This window comes from Lampetra planeri, chromosome 10 (genome assembly GCF_965212315.1).
Source record: "Lampetra planeri chromosome 10, kcLamPlan1.2.h2, whole genome shotgun sequence".
Lineage (NCBI taxonomy): Eukaryota > Metazoa > Chordata > Hyperoartia > Petromyzontiformes > Petromyzontidae > Lampetra > Lampetra planeri.
This window is the reverse complement of record NC_136116.1, coordinates 6766573-6791534: the sequence shown is the minus strand read 5'-3', so window position 1 is coordinate 6791534 and position 24962 is coordinate 6766573. Positions and strand designations below refer to the sequence as shown.

Sequence of the window (24962 nt, the reverse complement as noted above, 5' to 3'; positions counted from 1 at the left end):
ACAGCCGAATTAGCTGCATCACTTGATGATGCATCACTTGATGCAGCTAATTCGGCTGTGACGGTCCCACCTGATGACGGAGACTTGTGTTGCCTCCGAAACGTCGTGATTTTTATTTTTATTTTATTTTATTTTCATTAATTTTGATGTTTTACCTACGTGACTTTACCGAAAAAACCTAAGAATATGATTCCTTGCAGTCACGAAAGCTTCAAATCTAGAAGCCATGATTCCCGTCGCAGCCCGCTACCCGGATGTGTTCAAGTTTTTCTCCTCAGTTCTGTCAACTCACCACCAACCACCTCTCCACACGCCCCAGTTCTTCTCTCCTATATAGAACTTGCAGAAACTCCCAGGTACCTTTTCTATCTTCCCAACATTCACATTTCTTTTATCCATAAGTCCCCACCACTCATCGCTCTTGCCCATTCCAAATAATTAATGAATTCCTGGTTAATCATCCTCTGATTCAGATTATAATCCGTTTAAATTGAACATTGTGTCCTTGTTAACCTTACCATGTTTACCGGACTAGTAATACCCGCATACAAACAACCTTCAGTGTGCAGGTAAGGCTGTTTCTGAGTCATCCAGATTAACCAAATCCGCATTCAAATCTCTCTGTTGCAGCACGTGTATTCAGTCACCAGTAACCCACGCAACAATGTCACTATGTCTCCGAGAAATATGCAATGGACATAGCCAAGGCAGGACGTAAATATATCATATTTGTTTTTTTGGAGGCATCAATCCACCCGAGTGCTTAAGCAGCAATATATGCGACCAAATGTTGTGATATTTATAATCGCAAAGGCAAACATTCCTGTTTCACGTTGAGACACATTTTATTTCAGAGATGCTTAATTTGCAACAATACGTGTGGTTCTTGATGGGCACATCGCTTATTGTATCTTCATCCTTGTGTCAGTTGTGACATTTTTTTTGCGTAAAGATAAATTATATATCGTTGCTGAAACTCTAACAAATGAGCACTGGTCCGTGGTCATCACCGTTATCATTGTTGGAAATAACAGATGCGTGATTCTAAGCAAAATAAAGTATTAAATACTGCACGTCACACGCAAACCCAAAGCGCCACCATCTAAAGCATCAATGGCAAACGAGCATGAAGGACAAAAAAAACCAGAAGAAATCTGAATACCAAGCACTCTATTCTTAATTTAACATTTAAATACATTGAACATCTGTCTCCAAGATCTTTTTCTATATCTCCCGCTCTCGCAATATAGCAGCTGCTACACGATGCAACACTCTTGCCTTAGACATTTTAAATGAGCCACCAGCAAATTATAATATCACGGTGCTATATTTCATTAGACATTCTAGGTTGCAGAATAAAGCAAATTATCTGTACAGCGGCTAGAGATGCGGTTGCATTTAGATGCCACGATAATCCAAGTTATATCACTCTTTGTAATACTAAGAGTAAAAAAAAGCTATCATTGCTGACGTTCTTCTTCTTGGTTCTTTCGGTAAAGTCACGTAGAAGGGAAGTAATAAAATAATACAAATAAAACATAATAAAATAATTATCACGACGTTTCGGCCACAACGCAAGCAGCCGTGACTTTACCGAAAGAACCAAGAAGATGAATCCCTGCAGTCACGAAAGCTTTAAATCGAAATTTAACATTGATGACGTTATCATTGGTTTGAGTCTGTGGTATGCATGTCGCTCTGTCGCAGTAAAGCATGTGTGACAGCTCGAGATGCGAGGAGTAGCATCCGTGCCGGATGCCGTGCGATTGGGAATGACCCGCAGCGCATTTCCAGCTTGTATCGTCTCTTTTGAGGCAATTAAGCAGAAGCTTGCGCTACAAGACCCGACGCAAAAGCCGAGTGATAATTAGTCATCGCGAACCCACTGCGAGCCGAGTACACAGCCACACGCAGCTCGCTTCGCGCAATTACATTTCTGCAAAGATAATTTAAAAAAACGTGGAATTGTGTGACACGCCAAAAAAAAAATCGCGTGTCAACAACGGGGTTTTAGGTAATTACAAAAAAAAACCTCATTTAATATGGAGACTGGGAATAAAAAAAAATCTCTGTTAACAGCAATAACAAAATTATGAATTAGTGGCTAAAGCGGGAACGTATCAAAATTTGCCAGACGTAATTGCTCGGGTTGCACGCATGCAGTAAAATGTTGACAGGCATTTAATGTTGCGCACGTGTGACCCCTGCATGGCAGCTAGAAAGCTAATTTTAAACGGACCCCTCGCCATTTGATAAATGCTGCATTTAATACAGTTGCGAAGATTGACATTGATTTTTGTTTGTACTCTACGCGTTCCCCAGAATCTGCATTCATTCCGCACACCTGTAGACTGGTGAACTTACAAACATTCACTCAGAACACATGCATGCAGGTGAAGTGCATGGCCGCATATCCATCACTTGATAATCTGCCTCCAGGTGGATTTCAAATCGTTTACTGGGAACATTGGGCAAGCAGATTATTCCATATTCTTCACTTGACACCTGCACGCAGGCAGATTGTATCATTGTTCAATCGGGTCACCTGCATGGAGGTGAATTTAATCTTTTTATTTATACACCTGTGTGCAGGTGGCTTCCACACGGTGCACTCGACACCTGCACGCAGGCAGATTGTATCATTGTTCAATCGGGACACCTGCATGGAGGTGAATTTAATCTTTTTATTTATACACCTGTGTGGCTTCCACACGATGCACTCGACACTTGCATGCAGGTGGTGTACACATAACTCAGTGTTCAGGTTGACTCTCCGTAGCTCACTCTGCGCACCTGCACACGCGTTATTCTCTCTCTCTCTCTATGTATATCTGTGATCACTCGGCACCACTGTTGGTTCCTGCGGGAGGCTCCTCGCTGCTGCTCTGAGTGCCCAGCTCGTCGATGGCCATGTCCGGGGCAGTGCGGCTGATGAAGATGAGGCTGGGTCGGCGAGATCTGGCGAATGGGGGGTTCATGCCTCCAGATTCCTGCTCCTTTTTCCCAATCTCCTCTCGCTCCTTCTCTTCGTCATCATCTCGGTCGTCATCATCCTCGTCCTCATCGTCGTCGTCTTTCGGGTACAGGTGCTTTGCCCTCGCCAGAAATGCTTCTCCAATGTCGAGAGTAATCAGGCGGTCCTGCATATTCAGACAAGCAACACACAAATGCACGTGTCTTAGGAGCGTTCTATAATTCGTTTCGTGTAAAGAAATCTGAATACCAAGCACTCTATTCTTAATTTAACATTTAAATGCATTGAACATCTGTCACCAAGATCATTTTCTATATCTCCCGCTCTCGCAATATAACAGCTGCTACACGATGCAACAGCCCGTTGTTCATCCAACAGTGGATGAACAACGGGCATGTAAATGATCACACATTGTTACAATCATCAACGCCACGCTGGGCTGTGCGGGGTTTTTTTGAAGAGTGGGGGAGGTGTCATAGCCGTTTCAGATATAAATCGTCACTCGTCAGGTTAGCCGTGGATAGGAATCAAACTCATGTTGCCAGGTTCCGATTGTACTATATTGCTGCACCATTATAATTCTTTTTACATTTAAGACGACGCAGCAGAGGTGATCACATGGCACCAATAACCCTTGGTGACACCATTTCACAGTCTCTTGTCGCAAAAAGCTTTACTTTCCAAAAAACATTTCCAGTCGTATATCTCAATTCCGTCTGTGCCGTTAGGAGTGTGCAGAGGTGTAAATTTAAAAAAATGCACGCGTGAGGGAATGAGGACAGAGGTTTAACCCTCAACATCCTCTCTGGATGCGCTCTCCTGGTTCCACACCGCGACGTGTAGACATTTGTTTTTTGTACCGTGTTAGGAGCGCATCGTTTACCGTGGCTCATTGACCTCTATGCAAGGCGCCTAATTTGTCACTGATAATTGTCCGGGTCGCTGGTAAGGCTAGGAGTAGACACGTGACTGGTAGCCACGGCCAAAGCGAGAGGCACGCTGATGGCGTTGTGTTCCCGGGTGTGAGAAGAGAGCTCTTGTCTTTTCCAGGTTGCCCACCCGGAAGGACCCGGCTAAAATGTAGTCCTGATTATAAGGGAGGTATGATCTGTCACTAAATCTAATGATACAACCCGCATTTGTCTTGCCAGAAATCCAGTTATTGCTCGTTAAAATGAGTTCCACTGCGAATAGCATTTGGATTTAGGTACGTGTACTGCCCAATTCATACTCTTAGTTCTTTCGGTAAAGTCACGTAGGTAAAAAAATAAATTTAATTTAATAAAAATAAAACAATAACTTTAATTTCATTTTTTACCTACGTGACTTTACCGAAATAACTAAGAGTATGAATCCTTGCAGTCACGAAAGCTTCAAATCTAGAATTACTGCCCAATTGTCCATCCACTGCTGGATGAGGGCCTCCCCATGCCGTGTGGTTCATCGGGGGTTGTTTGATCATAATTCCCCATGCTGGTCAGTGCAGGTTGGTGAAGGCAGAGGAGCATAAACGTGGGAGCATAGTACACTGCAATGTATGTATGCATGTTGAACAACATTGCATGTTGCCGCACTGTAACAAATAAGATGAACATTCGCCTACTAAGAGGTATATTTGTGGGGCTATTTTGGTTGGGAGGGAGTGGGAGTGTAGAAAGCTGCAAGGGTAGAGCGGAAATGAGACAGTAGTGTGGTTAAGATGGAAACAAACATTACTCATGACTCAAAGTTATTCAAATGTAGCGGAGATCACAAAAGTCCGAAGGCTAGGCTTGTGCAGGGATAGGGTCTTGGCAGTGCAATGAACCAGAAAGGAGGAATTTGAGGCCACACTTTGTGGGAAATTGAATGGTCATTTTACTCATAGACTATCCTTTACCATAGGAATGTGAAATTCCTACCACTTGGCTAAGGACCGCAAAACGAGATGAACTCGAAATCGATTGCTTGTTTTAACAGGGACATACTCTGACTCTCCATGCACGGGGTGTGTATGTGTTTGTCGCTCAACTCACCAGAACGAATATATATCTCTCAGGAGGGCCCGAGATATCCTTGAAGATGCTGGTGTCCTCAGCCAGAAGCTGCAGAATTTCCTTGGCTCTGGTGACATTCTTCATGTTGTTGAGTGAGCTGGAGCCTGTGACGGACAGGAGGGTGTCTGCCTCCTTCTCGAATCCTGTGGGAGGATGAGCCGTGGTGTCCTTTGTTTACACGGGGGTGACGATGCTGCAGCGTGGTGAAGTATGGTCAAATCGATCACCCACACAGTGGATTGGCAATACATGCTGAGAGCAAGTTGGGGTGCCTTTGGAAATATGAACTTGAGAATGAAAATGGAAGAACGTGTTTAATTGGTGCGTACTACCTGCTATGACATTTATTCAGAAACTCGTCGATTCACAAAACAGTAGAGCGAAAACTGAGCGCCTTCTTAATCTAAATATCTTCTTATTATTAAAGGTGTGCAGAGAAGCATGTGGAGATGAGTGCTTGGAATTACATTGTATCTGTACCTGAGAATTATGAGGTGCATTGTGGGAAAATCTTTATGGCATGGGAGGCGGAATGAGGAAGTTTGAGCTGAAGCAGGGGCAAGGTGCCACGGTGGCGAGATATCAACTCCCTCGCCTGGTATGGAGCAGGCCATGGGCTCGATCCAGACCATGACGCCTGTATATTTGGAGTTTGTGTGTCTCTTTCTTCGTGGTCGCCTGGGTTTTTCTCCGCGTTCTCCGGGTTTCCCTCCACATTTGAAAACATGCGTTTAAAGTTATTGGCTGCTATACATTTCCACATGATAAGCCACTTCGTTGAGCTATCATTTGTAGCCAAGTCACTTCTGAAAAAGAGCTATATAGATCAGTGGGCCTTACCTGGTGAAATACAAAGTTTAGTTTAGCTAATATTGTTGAGGTCAGGAAGGCGAGACTCAATATGTTTGGGCACATGTTGAGAAAAAACTAAAACATGAAATTTGAAGAACTATGGATATTAGAGACTCAGACTCACATAGAGACCCACCGTCTAACTTAAGAGACCCATAGACTCATATAGAGGTATATATTCATACAGAAACTCATGCAGAGACCCACCGACTCACACTGATACCCATAGACAAACACAGAGACCCATGGACTCGCATAGAGACCCATACATTAGAAGGGCTATGGATATGCCACTGGTCCAGGGGCAGGAGTAGAGGGAGACTGAAGGTGAGAGGGAAGGATGTTGTGAAACTAGGTGTGAAGAGAGTGAATGTGACGAGAGAATAGGCACAGAATAGAAGCTCATGGGGAAATAAAATACGAGCAGCCCACCGTAGGCAGTAATGGGATTTCTGGCTTAGAAGAGGAGGAAGTGAGACTTATGCAGTGTTCACAATCAGAGATGTCCTTCTTTGAGGAGGCTTTTGAGATGTTCTGCACACACAAGGTGTGATTATAGGTGGTGTGTGCTGGGAACGTTATCTGCATTAAGCCTTAGAAGTAATCCAGCATCGATATAATATACACTATAGTGGATCTTGTGCAAGTATATCAGCCTTGTGTGATTCAATTTCTCCAGATTAGCTTTTTGGGCCCTATTTAATTCTATGGGCCCTCTGTAGGCTGATAGATCCTATGGGAGTTTATGGGCCCTATGTAAGTCTATAGACCATACGGGCGTCTATGGGTCCTTAGGTAAGTCTATAGGCCATATGAGTGTGCATGCGTCCTGTGTAAGTGTAGTGACGTAAATGGGGTCACTATAGTGTATAGCGCCAGCTACTGTCACGAGAGTGGAACTGTGCGTCTTGAGCCTCTCTCTGGCACCAGAGTGGGCATGACATGGAAGCGGGCCTTAGGGGGCATGGTTCTGGTGATGGTCAGAGAGAGGGTAAGTAAGGACGTGACAGTTTGGGTAAACCCGAGAGGGCACGTGACCAGAACACGGTAGCGAGGGGGCCCAAAGTGTGGTTTGAGGGTCACGTGATGCTCGGTCGAGAACCTTCTGGTGAGATCCAGAAGGGGGCGTGGCCAAAGGCGGAGCGAGGCCACACCTCTCGGGAGCATTAAAGGGAGGTCCCGAGAGCAATCGCGGCTGTCTGCTGGATGAAACCATCGGTGCTACGTCTCTTCGGTCTTTGGTCGTTACACTCGGCATCGCGGATCAGGCAGTGTGTCGCTGACCTGACCCGTTTATGTAGTTACCCTGTTGGGGTCTAGTAACTGTGTGCGTTCATGTAGAAACGCTGTTGGAGTGTTATAATAAACGTGTTGCCTCCAGGTCAAGTGTGTACCTCCGTAGAACCCACTACATAATTAGATGGGTCCTGCGTAGGTCTATTGGTCCTATGTAAGTCCATAGGCCCAGTGGAAGTCTATGGAACGTTTGTAATTATATGGGCCCAATGTGAGTCGATGGACGATATGCACGTCTAGTGCTATAAAACTCTATTTAAAGTGTAAATAAATCTACCGGCCCAAATGTAAGTTATTGGCTCTCCAATGTTGGTTGAGTGACCATTATGTAAGTCTGTAGAGCTCAATGTTCATCTCTGAGCCTTATGAGGATAACAATGGCACATTATATGACAATAGTCTCCTCAAATAGCTGCAATGCTCACATAGCTCACGATATTATTTTCTGATTATCGGGGATTCAGAACGGGCGTCCACTTAGGGTGGCTCGACCTTTTCTCACGCCTCATTTTAAACCTCATTTCACCATGACCTGTCAACTTGTTACTGAATACACACGATGGCAGTAGCAGATTCGACTGACGCCAAAGCTAGATCATTAATAGCACGGCTTTATTGGCACCCCTCTGTCGTTGTGGCTGCTGCCAGAAGAGGCAATAACGGCACGTCTAAGCATAACCTACTTTCACCCGGGCTGCATATGAATATTTGCCAGCATTTTTTTTTATAAACTTATGCTGCACGGCTGGATAATGACGGTGTTCATCTTTTTGTTTTTTTCGGTAAAGTCACGTAGAAGGGAAGTAATAAAATAATAAAAATAAAACATAATAAAATGAAACAATTCTTACGACGTTTCGGCCACAACGCAAGCAGCCGTCCTCAGGTGAAGAATGAGACACTTCAAGCTAGGAACTTACATATAAGCTGGGTTGGGGGTGGTAGAAGAGCGCCTTAACAAAAAGAATGTGCATATCAAGATGAGTTTAGCATATACATGGGAAATGCGCAGGGGGCGGGGGGGCTTCAAAGTCAAACCATGCCCACGCACTATGCAGGATCAAGAGCATGACGGTGTTAATGCTGAGAGATGTTGTTACAACACCCTATGATGCTGTCCGTCTGTCATCGATCAATTTAAGGCACCCCATAAACAGTATGAAGGGATTCATTATTTTATATTGTATCTCGAGTGGGGTTTTCAAGCTCGTTGTTTTCCTGGGTGCCTGGAGACGAAGACGATAAAAGCAGCTGATTCTCTCCTTGTTCGTGGGAGTTGGTGGGAGGGGGGGGGGTTCCACGGACCGGGGTTAAAGGTGCAGCCCTGCAATTGCTATCTCTCGCCATTGCTGGTGGAAGGGCCTCTCCGCTCGTAGAGAGTCCCTAATGGAAGGTGTTTTAACCTACTTTTCACATTGGCCAGGTGAGGAGTGAGTACTCACACTTTACCCCACCACGGGTACATTGGACAGGATGGGTGGGGTTCATTCCCTAGGCAAACCAGCTGTTGGCACTGGCTTTAGAATAACAGTCAACTGTGCAGCCCATTTTTCGATTTAAAGCTTTCGTGACTGCAGGGATTCATCTTCTTGGTTCTTTCGGTAAAGTCACGTAGAAGGGAAGTAATACAAGTAATAAAATAATAATTATATTATTATAGTACAATATTTAATATTATTATATTATTTTATTATTTTATTTCATTATGTTTTATTTTTATGATTTTATTACTTCCCTTCTACGTGACTTTACCGAAAGAACCAATAAGATGTTCAGCTCATTTTATGGTAAAGCATGTTGAAATTATTTCAAAACCACAAACGTCTAAACATTTATATTTTTTTATTGCAAATATCTGGCATCCCTCTTGCAAGAAATGTCTGTTTCCTCCAAAGTGGTCATCCATGATAAACGGGATGCATTGTTTGGCAAATCTGAGTGCAAATGCTTTTAATAACTGTTTTTATCGAATATGTTAAATTATTTTGAGAAGTTATAATTTTCTTATGCAAATCTCTTTTTTAAGCGTGCAAGTTTTTGCTCGCAGATATTCACGTTGTGCAGTTCTTCAAAGGGTGGCTATTCTAACCAGGAGGTCGAAGAGCAATGTTTGGTCTCCGGGGTGGCATTAGTTTCCACACCAAGTAATCGTTGACCACAATTGGCAGAGCACGCTTCACAGGGAGAACCACATATGCGGCTGCCACCATCCATGATCCATCCCTATTGATGATGGATGGTGCATTTGTCTTCAATCTCGTTTTGTGTTGCAACCCAGATCCCCTTTTGAAAACAAAGACTGTAAAATTGGAACATATCGTGACCTAATTTAAAACAACGGCTCTGTTTGTTACTACGGCAAGAGGCCTGTGTTTTTCAATTCCTGACTCTGGTAGCTTTCTGTGTGGCGTTTGTATATTCTCCCCCTGTTCTGCATGGCTTTCTTCCATGCTGCCATAGCTAAACAATGCGACTGGTATTAGTCAAACATCCCTGTGCTGGCAAAACATTTTCCCAATTAGGATGACACATAGCAACATCACCCCTTACAGTAAAAACTTACTGCGAAAAGAGACCTAATGACACTTTTCTAGGTAAACAAGCGTAAAAATAATAATTTGAGAGTATTGGACCTTCTACAGTTTTTGGGCCCCTTATTGAGAAACACCGAACTTAAGGACACTGCCGCACCCACCAAGATAGGAGAGTATCATCCTCCAACGGTCTTTGGCGTCACGCCGCACCTGGCGCAGCATGCCGATGTCCACACTCAGCTTTCGCCAGCCCTGCCAACGTGGGAAAGACGGAGAGGGGAGGGACTCCGGTCACTTGCAGTCCCAATAATTCCAATTTGTATTCTGAACAGGTGTAGAATGACGCATCGATTCATAGAATCGTACCGAGCTCGAAGTGTACGATACAAGTATTGCGTTGCGTGTGCGAAGAATTGATGTTAGATTCGCAAATGCTGTACGAAATGGGTTCCGTGACACCCCTACAACCGAACAGGTAGGTCATGGAATAATTATTTCATTGCACCAGGGTCCTGCCAACCCGGGTTCGATTCCTGATAATGTAACGCCAGTGATGGATGTTATCTCCAGAACGGATCTGGCAGTTCCCTAAATCACCTTCAAATGTCTTCTTGGTTCTTTCGGTAAAGTCACGTAGAATGGAAATAATAAAATAATAAAAATAAAACATAACAAAATAATTCTCACGACGTTTCGGCCACAACGCAAGCAGCCGTCCTCAGGTGAAGAATAGGTCTGTCGAGAAGACAGCGTCTGAATGAAACAACCCCAGGCTTGGAGCATCTATTTAAGCTGGGTTGGAGGGGGAAGAGCGCCTTGACAAAATAATTTGCATATCAAGAAGAATTCAAATGGTGCATCGTGATCAATAATTAGCACACAGCGGTGGGAATGGGCCATACCACCATGTATTTCATTCCAGTCAGTGCCGTATTGACCTCCAAACTCTTTAATTCGTCTGACTGCCATTTCTTGCGTTGTCTCTCTTTCTGATCCTCCTTTTTTTCGCTCTCTACTAAAATTAAAACGATACAGAGAAGATTAGCATGGCCCCTGCGCAAGGATGACACGCAATTCTTTCGCTCTCCACTCCCACGTTAATTTTGTCTCTCATCTCTCGTCAGTTGTTCTCATTGCGTATCCTGCCACATTTCCACTCGATTTACTTCGCTTTAACAATATCATTGGCGAGCGCTGTTACTTTGCTTATTTAATAATTCCTCCTGAACCTATTTTCTTCGAATTACAGTGCCCCGAAAATACTTCTCTCGGCAGATCACCAGCAAGGATCCGGGGAAACACTGAACCCTGGTGGGAACGTCACTTACAGCTTGTCACCTACCTCGGAGCCCCGACGGGTGTGCTCCAGGCGCTGGAGTTTGTTGAAGAGCTCCCGGTCCTCATCAGTGGCCGTGTGGGACCGGTCGTGGGGCTCGTGCCAGAGGTTTGCCAGGTCCTCACGCTGCCGCTGCGACTCCATGCCATAGTAGAGTGGCAGCACCTCCCTGCGTCCGTGGCGGTGGTGGTTGGTGGTTGTGGTGGGCCCGTGGTCGGTCGTTGACGGTTGTGTGTGGTTGTGGTGGTTCGATTGGGTGATTGTGTGGTTGTCGATGGTTATGGTGGTGGTTGTGGTCGTAGTGTGTGGTCGTGGTGGTGGTAACGGTGTGTTGATTGTATTGATAGTCATGGTCGTGTGTTTGTGGTGATTTGGTTGGGGTAATTGTGGTGGTGGTTATTTTTGCGGTGATCATGGTTGTATGATTGTTGTGATGAATTTATGGTGGTGGTGGTGGTGGTGGTGATGGCAGTGGTGTGTGTGTGGTGTGTGATGGCAGCAATTGTAGCAGCAGTGGTGTGGGTGGTGATGGGGTCATATTCTCCATTATACTATACATCTCTGCACAGTCCCCAACACAGTATCGGCACAAATGTAGACTCACATGTCCACACGTTAACATGCACAGACAAAAGCCTATTGCGACTCGGAGCCTGTTAACACATTGGATGGTCACCTCTTTTGCAAGGAAGACTTGCGGCAACCACATGTTAATGGAACAAGGGTTTTCAAATATGTCCCGCTGTACGCATGCTTGGTATGGCCAGTCCCACTGCAGTGTGTCAATCCACTGCTGGATGAGGGCCTCTTCACGCTGTGCTGGTCATGGGGGATATTTGACCATATTTCACCACACCAGTCAGTGGGGGTTGGTGAAGGTGTGTGGGGGGGGGCAGGACAGGTAGAGCCAGAGGCGTAGCTAGGATATTTTGCGCCCGGGGACGAACTATAAAATTGGCGCCCACCCCCTCCCTTTAATCACATTTTCCTATTACATCGAATAAGGAATGACAAGTTAAATTTTAATGAAACATTGTATTTAAAGAAGCAAATTTATAGAAATTATATTACATGGCTCACTCAGTCACTGTCGTAGACTGGTTGACATAGTCTACAAAATATAAATTTTTCTTGATTTCACTGTTGCAAACTGGTCAATCACTATTTGTTTCTTTCGGTTAAGTCACGTCTAAAGATAAAATAATAAATTAAATTAAATAATTTAATTATATAAATAATAATTCCTGCAGTCACGAAAGTTCTAAAATTAAGATTGGTCAATCACGTAATCAAAATCTGTTTTTTCCAATGTTTCTTTTTCAACGCTAAGAAGAGCAAGATCGCTGAGACGATCTTGTCCCATTGAAGCACGTAAATACGACAAAATAAGTTTCAATTTGCTGAACGACCGCTCACAGCTTGCAATTGAAACTGCTATTGTTAATAAAATTTGCAGTGAAATTGGGAAATATGTCGTCTCCATAAAACACAATAAAACCAAGAAGATCCAAAGGAGTTTCTGGTAGAACTTCATTTTGGTTACTGAGCAGCATTTTGCAATCTCCAATTTCTGTGAAAAATTCGTGGCCATTGATGTCGGTGTCTTAGAAATTTCCAAAATCTGTGCAATTTCGACGAATTGCATCGACATCTGTGTCGGATAGAAGAGTTTTGACGTCCAGCAGAAATCCAAATTTTGTGTTCAGGTCTTTTAGTCGTAAAAACCGTATTGACATGTCTTGTCGAAGTCGATAAAAAACGCTCTTCATAAAGCGCACAATTTGTTCTTCTGCTGAAAGTCCTGCATTTCTTGCCAGTTCTCCTGGCATCTTCCGACGTCGCCTAATTCTTCTGTCCACATCGATCCCCCAGGCTGTGCATCTTATTTTGGCGTTTTCTACAGCAACTTGGCTCAAATCATCACGAAACTTGACAAATTCATGCTCCAAAGATTCAAGATCAGTTGCTGCTTCCTTGAAATTCATAGTAGGATCCTGTAAGCGCTTCTGAACACGATAAATTTTTCCAAGAATGACATTCCAGAAATGTAATAAAACTATGAAGTTAAAATTTAATACGCATGCCTGTAACTTGTCTGCATCACTTCTGGTTTCAGACGTCATAGTTACGTCCTCCGATAATTTGTCTAGCAGCCATACTAGTTCATCCAGTTCTTCATAGATAGCTTTAACAGCTTCTGATTGTGTACTCCAGCGTGTTTCAGACTCCCGCTTTACTGTGATGGGCACAGCTTTTTTTTTTACTCTTCCCAACGAATTGTTGAACGAGAGAAAAACAAATATATACTTTCAACTGTTACAAAAAATGTGACGACAAGTGGATCCTGTTTAGCTGAGTGTACTCCTGCTAAGTTTAAGCTGTGGTTGTCACAGTTGACAAACAATGCTCTAATTTTTGTCACATATTCGTTGTTGAAGGCCGGATATATGCCCAGTCATCACAGCAGCATTGTCATAACATTGTGCCCGACATTCGGCTAGAGGTATGTTGTCAGATTTCAGTCTCTCGACGATGACTCTTTTTAGGCTTGCTGCATCTTTTGCATGTATCTCGATATAACCTAAAAATTATTATTTGATAGTTACTTTTTTAGTTTGAAAATCCACATCCACAAATCTTATGACCTGAGAAAGCTGTTCCCGATGTCCTAGATCAGGAGTTGAGTCAAGTAAGATACCGTAGTACTTGTTTTTCCTGATATCACTCAACAATTGGTTCTTTACAGTCGACGCAAGTATGTGGATAAATTCATTCTGGATTTCCGGTGACAAATAAGAAACTGATCCCGGATTTTCTCCTGCGTGCTGTACGTGTTTTGCTAACAATGGGTCATACTGAGCAACGAGTTTGATCAGCGCGAGAAAGTTTCCAACATTTTTATCCTCATCCGCATTCAAATTTTCCTCATGGCCACGTAGTGCCTAATTTTGTGAAACCAGAAACTTAATACAGGTGAGTATCCTTTGCAATATATCTCGCCAACGTTGTTTTTCCAAATGAATCTGAGCTTGAACCACTGCGTCAATTCCAGTACCATCAATTATCCTTCGTTCGGCTTCCTTCCGTGCGGTGGCTAGGATTGTTTTCATGAGAATTTCGTTTTTCTGGCTTTCTCCACTTGTTGAAACCGTTTGTTAACTCAAACGAAGCTCGTGAGTTTGAACTCGATGATGTAAATAATAGACAACAGAAACAGTAAGCAGCTTTATTGATTGGTGAATATAATAGCCACGAACCATTCACTTCCTCTCCGTTCGCTAGTTGGCGTTTAAACCATGCTGATGTAATTGAACGTTCTCTGGATACTGATGATAGATTGTCTCTGTGCTGAAAAGGCAAGGATCCGAGAGTAATTTCATTGCGAAGAGGTTGTGATATTTTCGATAGCTTTGTCGTTTTATTAAATTCTAAGTAGCCAACATCGTGAAACCTTAGTACAGCAGGAACAGCATCATAATGAGTATTTTCAGCGTCTCTATCAGAAGATTCTTCTATCTCATCTTCCCCGTTACTGTCAACAAGTTCATCATCATGTCGTAGTTTCCGCCACCAAAAAACAGGCCAGTGACTAAGGCTGAAAGACTGCGCCTGTTTGTTGTTTGGGACGTTCTTCCATGTAAGTTCTTAATAGGCGCACGTACCAAAATGTAATTACATGACATGTAGGCTGTGTGTGGCGGGATATATAAACTTTTAGGTTGAGGTGTAGATTTGTGCAGTAGTTTCAGGCTGCCGCGCCCGCCGCAATAAGTTATAATGTGACGTTGTAAGCCTCATTTTGGCGCCCCTTTACCTTGGCGCCCGGGGACATATGTACCCCCCTGCCCCCCCCTCGCTACGCCTCTGGGTAGAGCCGCTCTCGCGCTCAAACGAACCTGCTGCCGTGCATGGTGATAACCCAATTCCAATCCCATGGTCAAGGCTCCAAGTCTGCTTGGCTTTGAACATCGAACGAGATTGGGCACATCGCTGGGTGAGTTCTCGAAAATATCTGGGACGTCCTCTCTGACGCAGTCGTTTCACGCGGTCACCGCGATCACGTCACAGCAGGTGGCGCACTTGTAATAAAATGTATATATGCAGGGTGTTTTAAAAAGACAGACCCAATTTCAAAGCAGTATATTTCACGACGGCAACATGTTACAATTACACAAAAAGTTACAAACGGTTTATAATGAGTTGTCAAATTTTACTAACCATTTTATAAATGCTCTATGTGCTCTCCGCCTGCTGTACGGACAACATCGAGACGATAGTTGAATTCGTCCCAAACGCCTCTCAAAGTGTCTACTTCCACTGAAGTCAACGCTGCCGTGATTCTGTTTTTGAGGTCATCCAGATTAGTCGCTAATGGTGGCACAAAATCACGGTCTTTTGTGCCACCATGCTCTTTGACATTGGCGGATCAATGCCAAAACGCCGTTGAAACGCACGCTGCACCGCAATTACGGATTCAGTCTTGCTGAACTGCAGAACGCAAAACGCCCCTTGTGTGTTGTGGGGTCACCGTCTTGCGAATAGGTGAGGCTAGGGGCTGTTTGTGCGCTGGGAGAGGCATCGAGCGGTAATCATTTGAAACGCTATGCCCCGCCCATTCAAGTGGTAAGAGTTTCATTCATGGGCGGTATCGTGGTTGCAGAGATATAGCGATTTCAAACCGGGTCCATCTTTTTAAACACCCTGTATATTTGTCAGGCAGTGACCAGAATCGAACTGTTGTCTGCTTGCATGGTGGTCTAGCGGCCAGTGGCTCTTAATCAAGCTATGCTATATATACGACACCGTATCCTGTCAAAAAAAGTTGTGTGGGTATTTATAATATTTGGCTTGAGTGTCATTGTCTTGGTGCAAGATGACACAACATTGTGGGTAATTTCCTACCTTCATACAAAAAACTATATTTGAGCATTCGTCGTGATCCGTGTAGATATAATTTTGAAAGTCTCCACTTTTAGGGTTCACACCTCCCACCAGAAGCCCAGCGCCCCGTACCCAGCCAGCCACCCACCCACTGATCCCATCTCCTCAGTCCCTGATGGGTCCGGCAGAGGCAGGCAGTGTGGGTTGGTGCGAACTGTCATCGCTGACGTTCAAAGTCAGGTTAGCGTGGAGTAAGTATCGGCATCAACCCCGCTGGTTTTTGCACGTCGCCTATATTTAGAAAACTGTAATGCGTAGTCGCCCACTGTTACATAAGACAGAGTAGGTTTAAAAAATGAAACATATGTTTACATTGCAAACCGATGGAAGCTTGCAAGAGATTGTTGAATTTGTTACCTGATGAGCGGCTCTTTCTTGCGTAGGTCATTCCTGTCCTCGCAGTTGAAGCAGCACAGAAGCGAGAACGTCCCCATGGGTGGGATATTAATTTATGAGAGGCTTGCGGGCACAAAAAGCAGCTGTCCTCACGGACTCGCTCACTCACTGACTCGCCTCCAATTAGCACGGTTGGCCACGTACGGTGCTAAAGAAGTTCAAAATACGTGCAGCTCACAAAGTAACTGACTGGCTCACTAACTCGCTCACTGGCAATCTCACAACCCAACTCACTGACTCATTAATTCACTAACTAGTTCTACTCGCTCACCCAGTCACTACTTACTCTTGCGTGCAATGCACTTTTAAACGCTACGAGTTACCCAGGATTAACGAAGGGACTTGTGATTAAGACACTGCGCGCACACAAGCTGGGAAATGCCCTCTACGCTGGCCTGCAAGGCTCGTGGTTGTATTCTCTCACGCTTTATCTTCGTCGCTCAGGCTCGCACACTTCTGATGATTTGTAGTCACCGTCTAAAATACAACCTCGGGTGTTTGTACTGCTCCCGACTGATCTGTGCAATATTGAATTGCATTAAAAACCCATGATGCTCTATACAACTAATAATAACAATAGTACGTATACAGCGAGAAAGAAACGCCCGCAAGCAGTAGTGCGAGATCTGAAATTGATCGCAAAAAGCCCAGCAGCGGTGTTGTGGGAGGACGCCAGTGGCCTCAGCCAAACAGAAGTAATAGGTTTCCCCACCAACAGAATACTTCAAAAAAAAGCACAAAACCACAGTTCTATTTGCTTGTGTAATTTGATTTTAGCCTTTCCCCTGCCACTCCGCGAGACACGCTCTCTGCAGCTGCAGCCTGGGGTGAGGATGATAACGTTGTGGGTGGGTGGCTACGCGCAGCTGAGTGCATTTTTATATCCACCTTAGCATGGGCGGTGCCCCTTTCTCACGAGGACGCCGGCTCCTTCAATGGGGCCTTTGTCGTTTAGTCGCCGCCAGGCACCGCGAACGTAATGTCCAGGCTGCGTGATCCTCGTTCCAGTCTCTAATCATAAACACCGCTCACATGGACATCGCGTCCAAACGCCAAACATACATGTATTTCATTACCCAGGAAAGCCACTCTTCGGTGTCGATGTTCATCCGCGTGAGGGTCACGCTTTAGGTTGTTTGTCCCGACGACTCCGTTTTCATATCTATGATGTGTCATTGCGCTGCTGCTGTTTTGAATCAACTTCTTATTCTTTCGTACGGCTGCTGATGTCGAATTTGTCGATCCACAGCAACGGCTACAATTTCACGTGCAGGTGGTCGAGTCAGACAACCGCGTCAGGAGCGGTAGCGGATTGTGTCTCATCGCCACGATGTCTCCTTCGTATTTGTGGATTGGGGGCATTGCGTGGTCAAATGTTGTACGGTCTGTTTTGGATGACCACAGTCGCACATTGGAAAGTTGTTAATTTTAGATTTGGACGTATCGGCGGTTCACCGGTGTGCGATATATAAAACAAAACAGATAAGCCCATTTTTCGCAGTAACTTTTTGTGAGTTTATTTATTTTCCCGCGATTCGCAACGCCGGTCAGAAACTCTTGCGGGGTTCATCTTCTTGGTTCTTTCGGTAAAGTCACGTAGAAGGGAAGTAATAAAATAATAAAAATAAAACATAATAAAATAATTCTCACGATGTTTCGGCTACAACGCAAGCATCCGTCTTCAGGTGAAGAATGATACACTGCCAAGCTTGGAGCTTATATATATGGCAGTGTCTCATTCTTCACCTGAAGACGGCTGCTTGCGTTGTAGCCGAAACGTCGTGAGAATTATTTTATTATGTTTTATTTGTATTATTGTATTACTTCCCTACTACATGACTTTACCGAAAGAACCAAAAAGATGAATCCCTGCAGTCACGAAAGCTTTAAATCGAAAAAAATATTGCGGGGTGTTCGTCAAAATCAGTTCTCGTGACGTCGAGGCGGTCGCAAGGCGAATGTGGCGAGCGGCTGAAGACGAAGAAGCTTCACGGTCTGTTGCCGTATCGCAGCACCCAGCCTGATGACGATTGGCCGCTCTGTGTTTTGGATCGTGCCCTAGACTTGGTTGGAGGGTTAGGGTGAGGTTATGGTTTGAGTAATACGAGCACTGAGCTTTCATGAAGAATTCTGCATATATTGGAAAACCTTGTCCTTAAATAGCATTTAGTTGTTCACGAGAGATGTATATGTTGACCTCATTTATTGTTGCCATGACAATAACCCTAAACCAACCCTAACGATCCTAAGGCTCTACTTGCCGTACTATCCATCGGCGGTTCAAGACGACGACGAAGATGATGATGCGTGCCCCCGACAGAATTCAGCGGTCAATATTGACCCTTCTTTAGCAAGTTTCAGTAGACCGAATAAACCTTCGAATCGAGTCCAACTTTGCGACAGGGTCAATTAAAGACTGATTTACAGATTTGCTCATTTGAGTTTTGTTTTCAGACTATTTTATGAGGACCGGTGTGTTCTGCTGCACAGGTGTGTTGCTAATACGTCCATTTGTGCATCAGGTATCCGCATCTGCCATGGCTTGTGCGGATGCGGTTTAGGATGAACCACGAACTTCGTAGAGTATTATTTTGTTTGTTATATATATACTTTCCCTGTGCAGCGTGTTTCGAAGCTTGATGTATTTGGATGCTACGCAAATTCCAAATACTCATCATTATTATTATAGGTCATCCACCTTGCCTGTCTCTTGCAGGCACATCGGCTGCCCTTGCAGGTGGGAGCTCTCATCCGCACGATCTCTGCACGAGTCAACAACCCTGGCTCCAAGCCGTTGCTATTGCAGGCGTGCGCCTCCACAGCGAATGTTGTGGTCGAGAGGCCACGCCGGCGAATGTTGTGGTGCGGTTGTTCGTCTCAAACTCTCATAAGTGGGGGGGGGGGGGGGGGGGGAATGTGATTACACATCTGCACATTGATTTTTGTTTGGTTTTGTTCACAAAGACAAACAATGTTGGGACGCATCAATTTGGTGACAGTTGTGTACACACCGGAGGTGTAAAGGGTGGCAACAAAAACTGAAAAGGTCGTACATTTTGATAGAAATGAGCGACAAGCAGTTTGTGGGCGAAAGACACTAAACCAGCCCCGAGTACTCGCCGTCCATGAGTACTAACTAGCCTTGCAGTAGAAGATATCAGCCTTCTCTGTCGAGTGAGACATCACGACCGATGCCATCATGGACCCGGCGAACGAACATCGATCTCCAGAGCAACCACTCGGCACGAGCCCTCGTAAGCCGACCCCAGAACCCCTTAGCTGCATCGTTCGTGCATGACCAGAGGCCGCTTGTTTTATAATTTGTCGTTCGGATTAGAGATGGTCCATCCGAGGGTCCCCCCCCCCCCCCCGCAGAGCTTTTCTCGCCATCACCTTCAGAAAGACCGACTCGCAATGTCGCCCATCTCCCATGATGAGGACGAGGGTGCGAGGGAGTATCCCGATGGTGGATGTGTGTGTGTATCCCGATGTGTATGTATGTTGAACTTTTTTCACACCGTACGTCGCTAACCGTGCTACTCAGAGGTGCGGGGGAAGGACAGCAAACCAAACATAAATATGTAGTTCGAAAGAAATTACTTTTTTCGATCTAGATTTTTAAAAGTGCATGGTTCCAGTGGCTTCCTGATATCGTGAGGAAGAGCGTTCCAGACGGCCGTAGAAGTGCATCTGAAAGCGCGCGAATGTGGTGACCACCGCCTTTGTTCGATGGCCATCCAAAAGCCGTGATGGTCTGTGCTCCTTGGCGAGATCACAAAGGTTTTGTTGTTCTTGGTTCTTTCGGTAAAGTCACGTAGAAGGGAAATAATAAAATAAAAATCTAAAACAATAAAAATGTTCTTGCTGTGGATCTTGCGGTGGATTTCACACCTGATGATGATTGCTTGTATTGCAGTCGAAACGTCGTGAGAATTTTTATTGTCTTATATTTATATTTTATTATTATATTTCCCTTCTACGTGACTTTACCGAAAGAACCAAGAATATGAATCCCTGCAGTCACGAAAGCTTTAAATCAAAATTTAAAGGTTTTGTTGTTCATTTGTGGAAAACGCTTTGTGTGTAATGAGTGCGATCCTTATAAAATGTATTCGTTCGGCAACCAGAAGCCAATGCAGCTCGGCGAGCACTGGACGGACACGGTAGAAACCTTGCAGTACCCATCACGACACGTGCCAGAGAATGTTGTATACGCTGCAGCTTGGTGATGTTTCTGCCAGACGTCGGTGTTCATGTTGTGAATTCATCATAAAATCTTTTGAAAACTTTTTGTTTGTTTCATTTTGTCATTAAAATCCCCTCTACCCCGAACGTTATGCCGTTTGTACTTTCGGCGTCATGTCATGAGATGGAGTATCAATTCGGATATCCCGCAGAGTAGTACATCCCTTCGTGTTCGAGAACAGTCCACTAAAGTAGATATTACAGAGCTACCTCAGAGATCTATACAGTAGAAGGAAGCACTTGGGAGTCATTATCATCGCACGATAGTTAAGCCAATATCAATCCTCGGAGCTGAAATTTGCCAAATCAAATACAGAACCAAATTTAACGTGATGGTTTTTTTTCATTGGTAACCAGGCTGGGACCATCACTTCGCTACACTTGAGAAGCTGGCTTAACCACAAGCGACTGCCTGAAATCGAAGCCAGGATCTCAGTGGTACCAACTCAGTGCTCTAAACTCTGAGCAATTCAGCCAGTTTATATATATATGGAATTATTAAAAGTTGTTTCACTCGCAAAATCCCACTTATTTATAGGATATATCAATATTTAATACATTTGACTCCCGACCTCGATGCATTTATTCTGCTGTCGTGTGGCTTCAAGATAAGTCTAACACTGGGCGTTTGTGTCTTATATTTAGCATCATTCCAAATGCTGTGTGACTCGTCTTGCTGCGTATGTCTTTATACAATGGGGCACGCTCATATCACATTCCCCCATGCGGCTTTCCTCCACTTTTATGGGATGGTTTGATAACATTTCACTAGTTTTTTTAATTGTATTTTTATCATAACTTCAATAGTCCGCCACCCAATGGACTTGTATGCTTGACCTACGCTCTGCTGTGCGTGATGAATGCAGATTAAGCGACTTCTTTGTAGATTCAAAATGCAGTACTTTTTATGCGTGTTCATAAATAGCCTGCTTTTTATGGGTGGTTTTTTCCATCTTTGAAATGTTGGGGCAGGATTTATTTGTTTCTGTGCATTATGCGATGTGACTTGACCCTTTTATGGGGCGAGGCAGCTGATCTAACCGGCGCCGGCTGAAAACAGTGCACGTCCTTGTGTCGAAAGAGCTCTCAAGTTATGGGACTACGGATTGAAGACCTAATTTCCAGCAACAAATGAGCCTGCCAGCCCTAAATTCTTAAGAGACATCACAGCAGCTGTGATACACACACTCTCTCCAAACACAACAACGTGTACTCGATGCCCAGGTGCATTCGGCACAAAAGAGTAGGTCACCATGTTCCGGTTTTGGTTAAATGTAAGCGCCATTAGTCATCACTCATCACTTTCCTTGTGCCTATGTTTAGGATGGCGGGATTAGTGCAGCAACTATGCAAAATGACAATGCAGCATGTTTTATTTTGGAGGCTGAGTGAAGAGCAAACTGGTCCAGAGTCTCCGGTATTCACCCACCCACCACGTGGAAGATTTCCCATGAAGCCTGCTTAAACTGCTGGGCCAGTGCTGTTAGCCATCGACCGTGACAGGCAGCGCCACGCACGGAGGGTTGTGTTGGCAGCACCACGGACAGCCACCTTCGTCTCCCCAGGGCTGATGTTTGCACTCTTCAACAGGTCCACGTTTAAGGCTGAGTCGCCCTAGGGGAGGCCCAGGACCGGTTTAGATATCTCTCTGCCGTTGATGTTAAAGCCATGGCCGAGAATCGAACCCCAGTCCAGATTCATTCTGAATGTTCTGATCCGCCCCGACTGGACATTCTGTGAAAACTAGCTTTATAGTTCACCCGATTCCTCCAGTATCTAACCTATATAATTCATTTTTTGTCTGTCCGTCCGTCCGTCCGTCCGTCCGTCTGCGTACGCTCCCTTGCGGGGGATGTAACTCTCGGACCGTGGGGTTCGGCGAGATTAAATTTTGCAGGTGGGCACGCCCCCGGCCCCGCGGTAAACTTAGGCATTTCCGATTTTTCGTCTCTAAACTTTAAATCGGACCGATTATCGATTTAGTGCGATTTCTATTTATTTATTTAACGCTTTCTTTATTTATTTACTCTTGCCGGCCGGCGCGGACCACGGCGGTTGCCCCTGGCAACGGGTAGCAACGCGTTCGCTGCGGGGTGGACGCCATTTTGAATTACCATTACAAATATGCGCACGCATTAACACGCGATTCTGAGGTAAATTCATCAAAGTTTCACGTCCTCTTCACTCCCCCCCCACCCCAATGTGTGCAATTACTATTATAGGGTCGGTAGATAATACAATTATAGCGATTAGACAGTATTATTGTAGCGCGGGGGGGGGGGGTTAACGGTCCCAGCACCCAGCCTCAGCCGGGTGGGCAATCTAGGCGAGGCCGGAGGCTCTGCACGGTACTAGGCCTCGACACGCAACTCTGTCAGGCGTCGACTTTGTGGTATAAACTCGATATACCCAGCGTTGCCCGGGGGAAAAATACATTTAAAATCTTCTGAAAACTTTAAAACATAACATCCCAATGAAAATACAACTGTGTAATTAAAACTCTAAACCCGACCGCGCCAAGAATCGATTCTCTGAATCGCGAAAAGGAATCGAAGGTTGTAGATTCATTTAGAATCGCCTTATTTCCGTTTAATATTAGTTGGTTATAGAGTTGATATAAACTGCTACGAATGGGAAATATCCGGCGTTGACCGGGACTAAAATATAATTAAAAACTCCTGAAAACTTTAAAACATAACATAAGACTGTAATTAAAAATGGAAACCTCCTATGCGCCAGGAATCGATTCTTTGTATCGCGCAAAGGAATCATCGAAGGTTGTAGATTCCTTTAGGATCGCCCTTAACATGTGGTGAGGGGGAGAGTGGTGAGGGGGAGAGTGGTGGTGGTGTGGGAGAGTGGTGGTGGTGCGGGAGAGTGGTGGTGGTGCGGGAGAGTGGTGGTGGTGCGGGAGAGTGGTGGTGGTGCGGGAGAGTGGCGGTGGTGCGGGAGAGTGGCGGTGGTGCGGGAGAGTGGCGGTGGTGCGGGAGAGTGGCGGTGGTGCGGGAGAGTGGCGGTGGTGTGGGAGAGTGGCGGTGGTGTGGGAGAGTGGCGGTGGTGTGGGAGAGTGGTGGTGGTGTGGGAGAGTGGTGGTGGTGTGGGAGAGTGGCGGTGGTGTGGGTGAGTGGTGAGGGTGAGGTTGAGTGGTGAGGGTGAGGGTGAGTGGGGAGGGTGAGTGGCGGTTGTTAGTGGTGATTAGTGAGGGGTGAGTGGTGAGGGTTAGTGGTGAGCATGAGTGGTGAGGGTGGGTGTTGAGCGTGAGTGGTGAGGGTGAGTGGTGATTGTTGAGGGTGTGATTGGTGAGGATGAGTGGTGAGTAGTGAGGGTGAGTGGTGAGTGGTGAGTGGTGAGGGTGAGTGGTGGTGGTGTGGGAGAGTGGCGGTGGTGTGGGAGAGTGGCGGTGGTGCGGGAGAGTGGCGGTGGTGCGGGAGAGTGGCGGTGGTGCGGGAGAGTGGCGGTGGTGCGGGAGAGTGGCGGTGGTGTGGGAGAGTGGCGGTGGTGTGGGAGAGTGGCGGTGGTGTGGGAGAGTGGCGGTGGTGTGGGAGAGTGGTGGTGGTGTGGGTGAGTGGTGAGGGTGAGGTTGAGTGGTGAGGGTGAGGGTGAGTGGGGAGGGTGAGTGGCGGTTGTTAGTGGTGATTAGTGAGGGGTGAGTGGTGAGGGTTAGTGGTGAGCATGAGTGGTGAGGGTGGGTGTTGAGCGTGAGTGGTGAGGGTGAGTGGTGATTGTTGAGGGTGTGATTGGTGAGGATGAGTGGTGAGTAGTGAGGGTGAGTGGTGAGTGGTGAGTGGTGAGGGTGAGTGGCGGTTGTGAGTGGTGATTAGTGAGGGGTGAGTGGTGAGGGTGAGCGTAAGTGGTTAGGGTGAGTGGTGAGGGTGAGCAGTGAGGGTGAGCAGTGAGGGTGAGTGGTGATTGGTGAGGGTGTGATTGGTGAGGATAAGTGGTGAGTGGTCAGGGTGAGTGGTGAGGGTGAGTGGTGAGCGGTGAGGGTGAGTGTTGAGGGTGAGTGGTGAGTGGTGAGTGGTTAGGGTGAGTAGTGAGGGTGAGTGGTGAGCGTGTGTGGTGAGTGGTGAGCGTGACTGGTGAGGGAAAGTGGTGAGGGAGAGTGGTGAGGGAGAGTAGTGAGGGAGAGTGGTGAGGGAGAGTGGTGAGGGAGAGTGGTGAGGGAGAGTGGTGAGGGTGAGTAGTGAGGGTGAGTGGTGATTGGTGAGGGTGAGTGGTGAGGGTGAGTGGGGAGGGGGAGTGGCGGTTGTTAGTGGTGATTAGTGAGGGGTGAGTGGTGAGGGTGAGCGTGAGTGGTGAGGTTGAGTGGTGAGCAGTGAGGGTGAGTGTTGATTGGTGAGGGTGTGATTGGT

General features: G+C 45.6%; 1 protein-coding gene, 1 long non-coding RNA gene and 1 other non-coding gene across 4 annotated transcripts; 2 read left to right on the top strand and 1 right to left on the bottom strand.

Moving 5' to 3' along the window:
• Nucleotides 1–826: 826 nt before the first annotated feature.
• LOC144720932 (melanoregulin-like) lies at nt 827–17202 on the bottom strand. Of its 2 annotated transcripts, XM_078598109.1 has the most exons (5): nt 16327–17202; nt 11035–11197; nt 9854–9944; nt 4990–5153; nt 827–3140 (listed from the first exon to the last, which is right to left on the bottom strand). In XM_078598109.1, exons 1-5 carry the CDS (start codon nt 16401–16403, stop codon nt 2838–2840), a joined length of 798 nt encoding a protein of 265 aa, XP_078454235.1. In that variant the 5' UTR covers nt 16404–17202; the 3' UTR covers nt 827–2837. The 2 variants fall into 2 exon arrangements, with proteins under 2 accessions (XP_078454235.1, XP_078454234.1); XM_078598108.1 differs by lacking the exon at nt 16327–17202 and having other exon boundaries at nt 11035–11482.
• On the top strand, nt 2711–13103 carry LOC144720933 (uncharacterized). The gene is made up of 3 exons (XR_013585823.1): nt 2711–3080; nt 10968–11136; nt 12901–13103. It is a non-coding gene; the product is annotated as an uncharacterized LOC144720933 (long non-coding RNA).
• Nucleotides 10685–10791, top strand: LOC144721167 (U6 spliceosomal RNA). The gene has a single exon (XR_013585850.1). It is a non-coding gene; the product is annotated as a U6 spliceosomal RNA (small nuclear RNA).
• Nucleotides 17203–24962: the final 7760 nt, after the last annotated feature.

Coding starts and splice junctions, on each gene's coding strand:
- LOC144720932 (XM_078598108.1), bottom strand. CDS start 11,379: ATGACTATCAATACAATCAACACACCGTTACCACCACCACGACCACAC. Junction 9,945..11,034: donor ACACCCGTCGGGGCTCCGAG/GTAGGTGACAAG, acceptor CCACGTTGGCAG/GGCTGGCGAAAGCTGAGTGT. Junction 3,141..4,989: donor AGAGATATATATTCGTTCTG/GTGAGTTGAGCG, acceptor CTGAATATGCAG/GACCGCCTGATTACTCTCGA.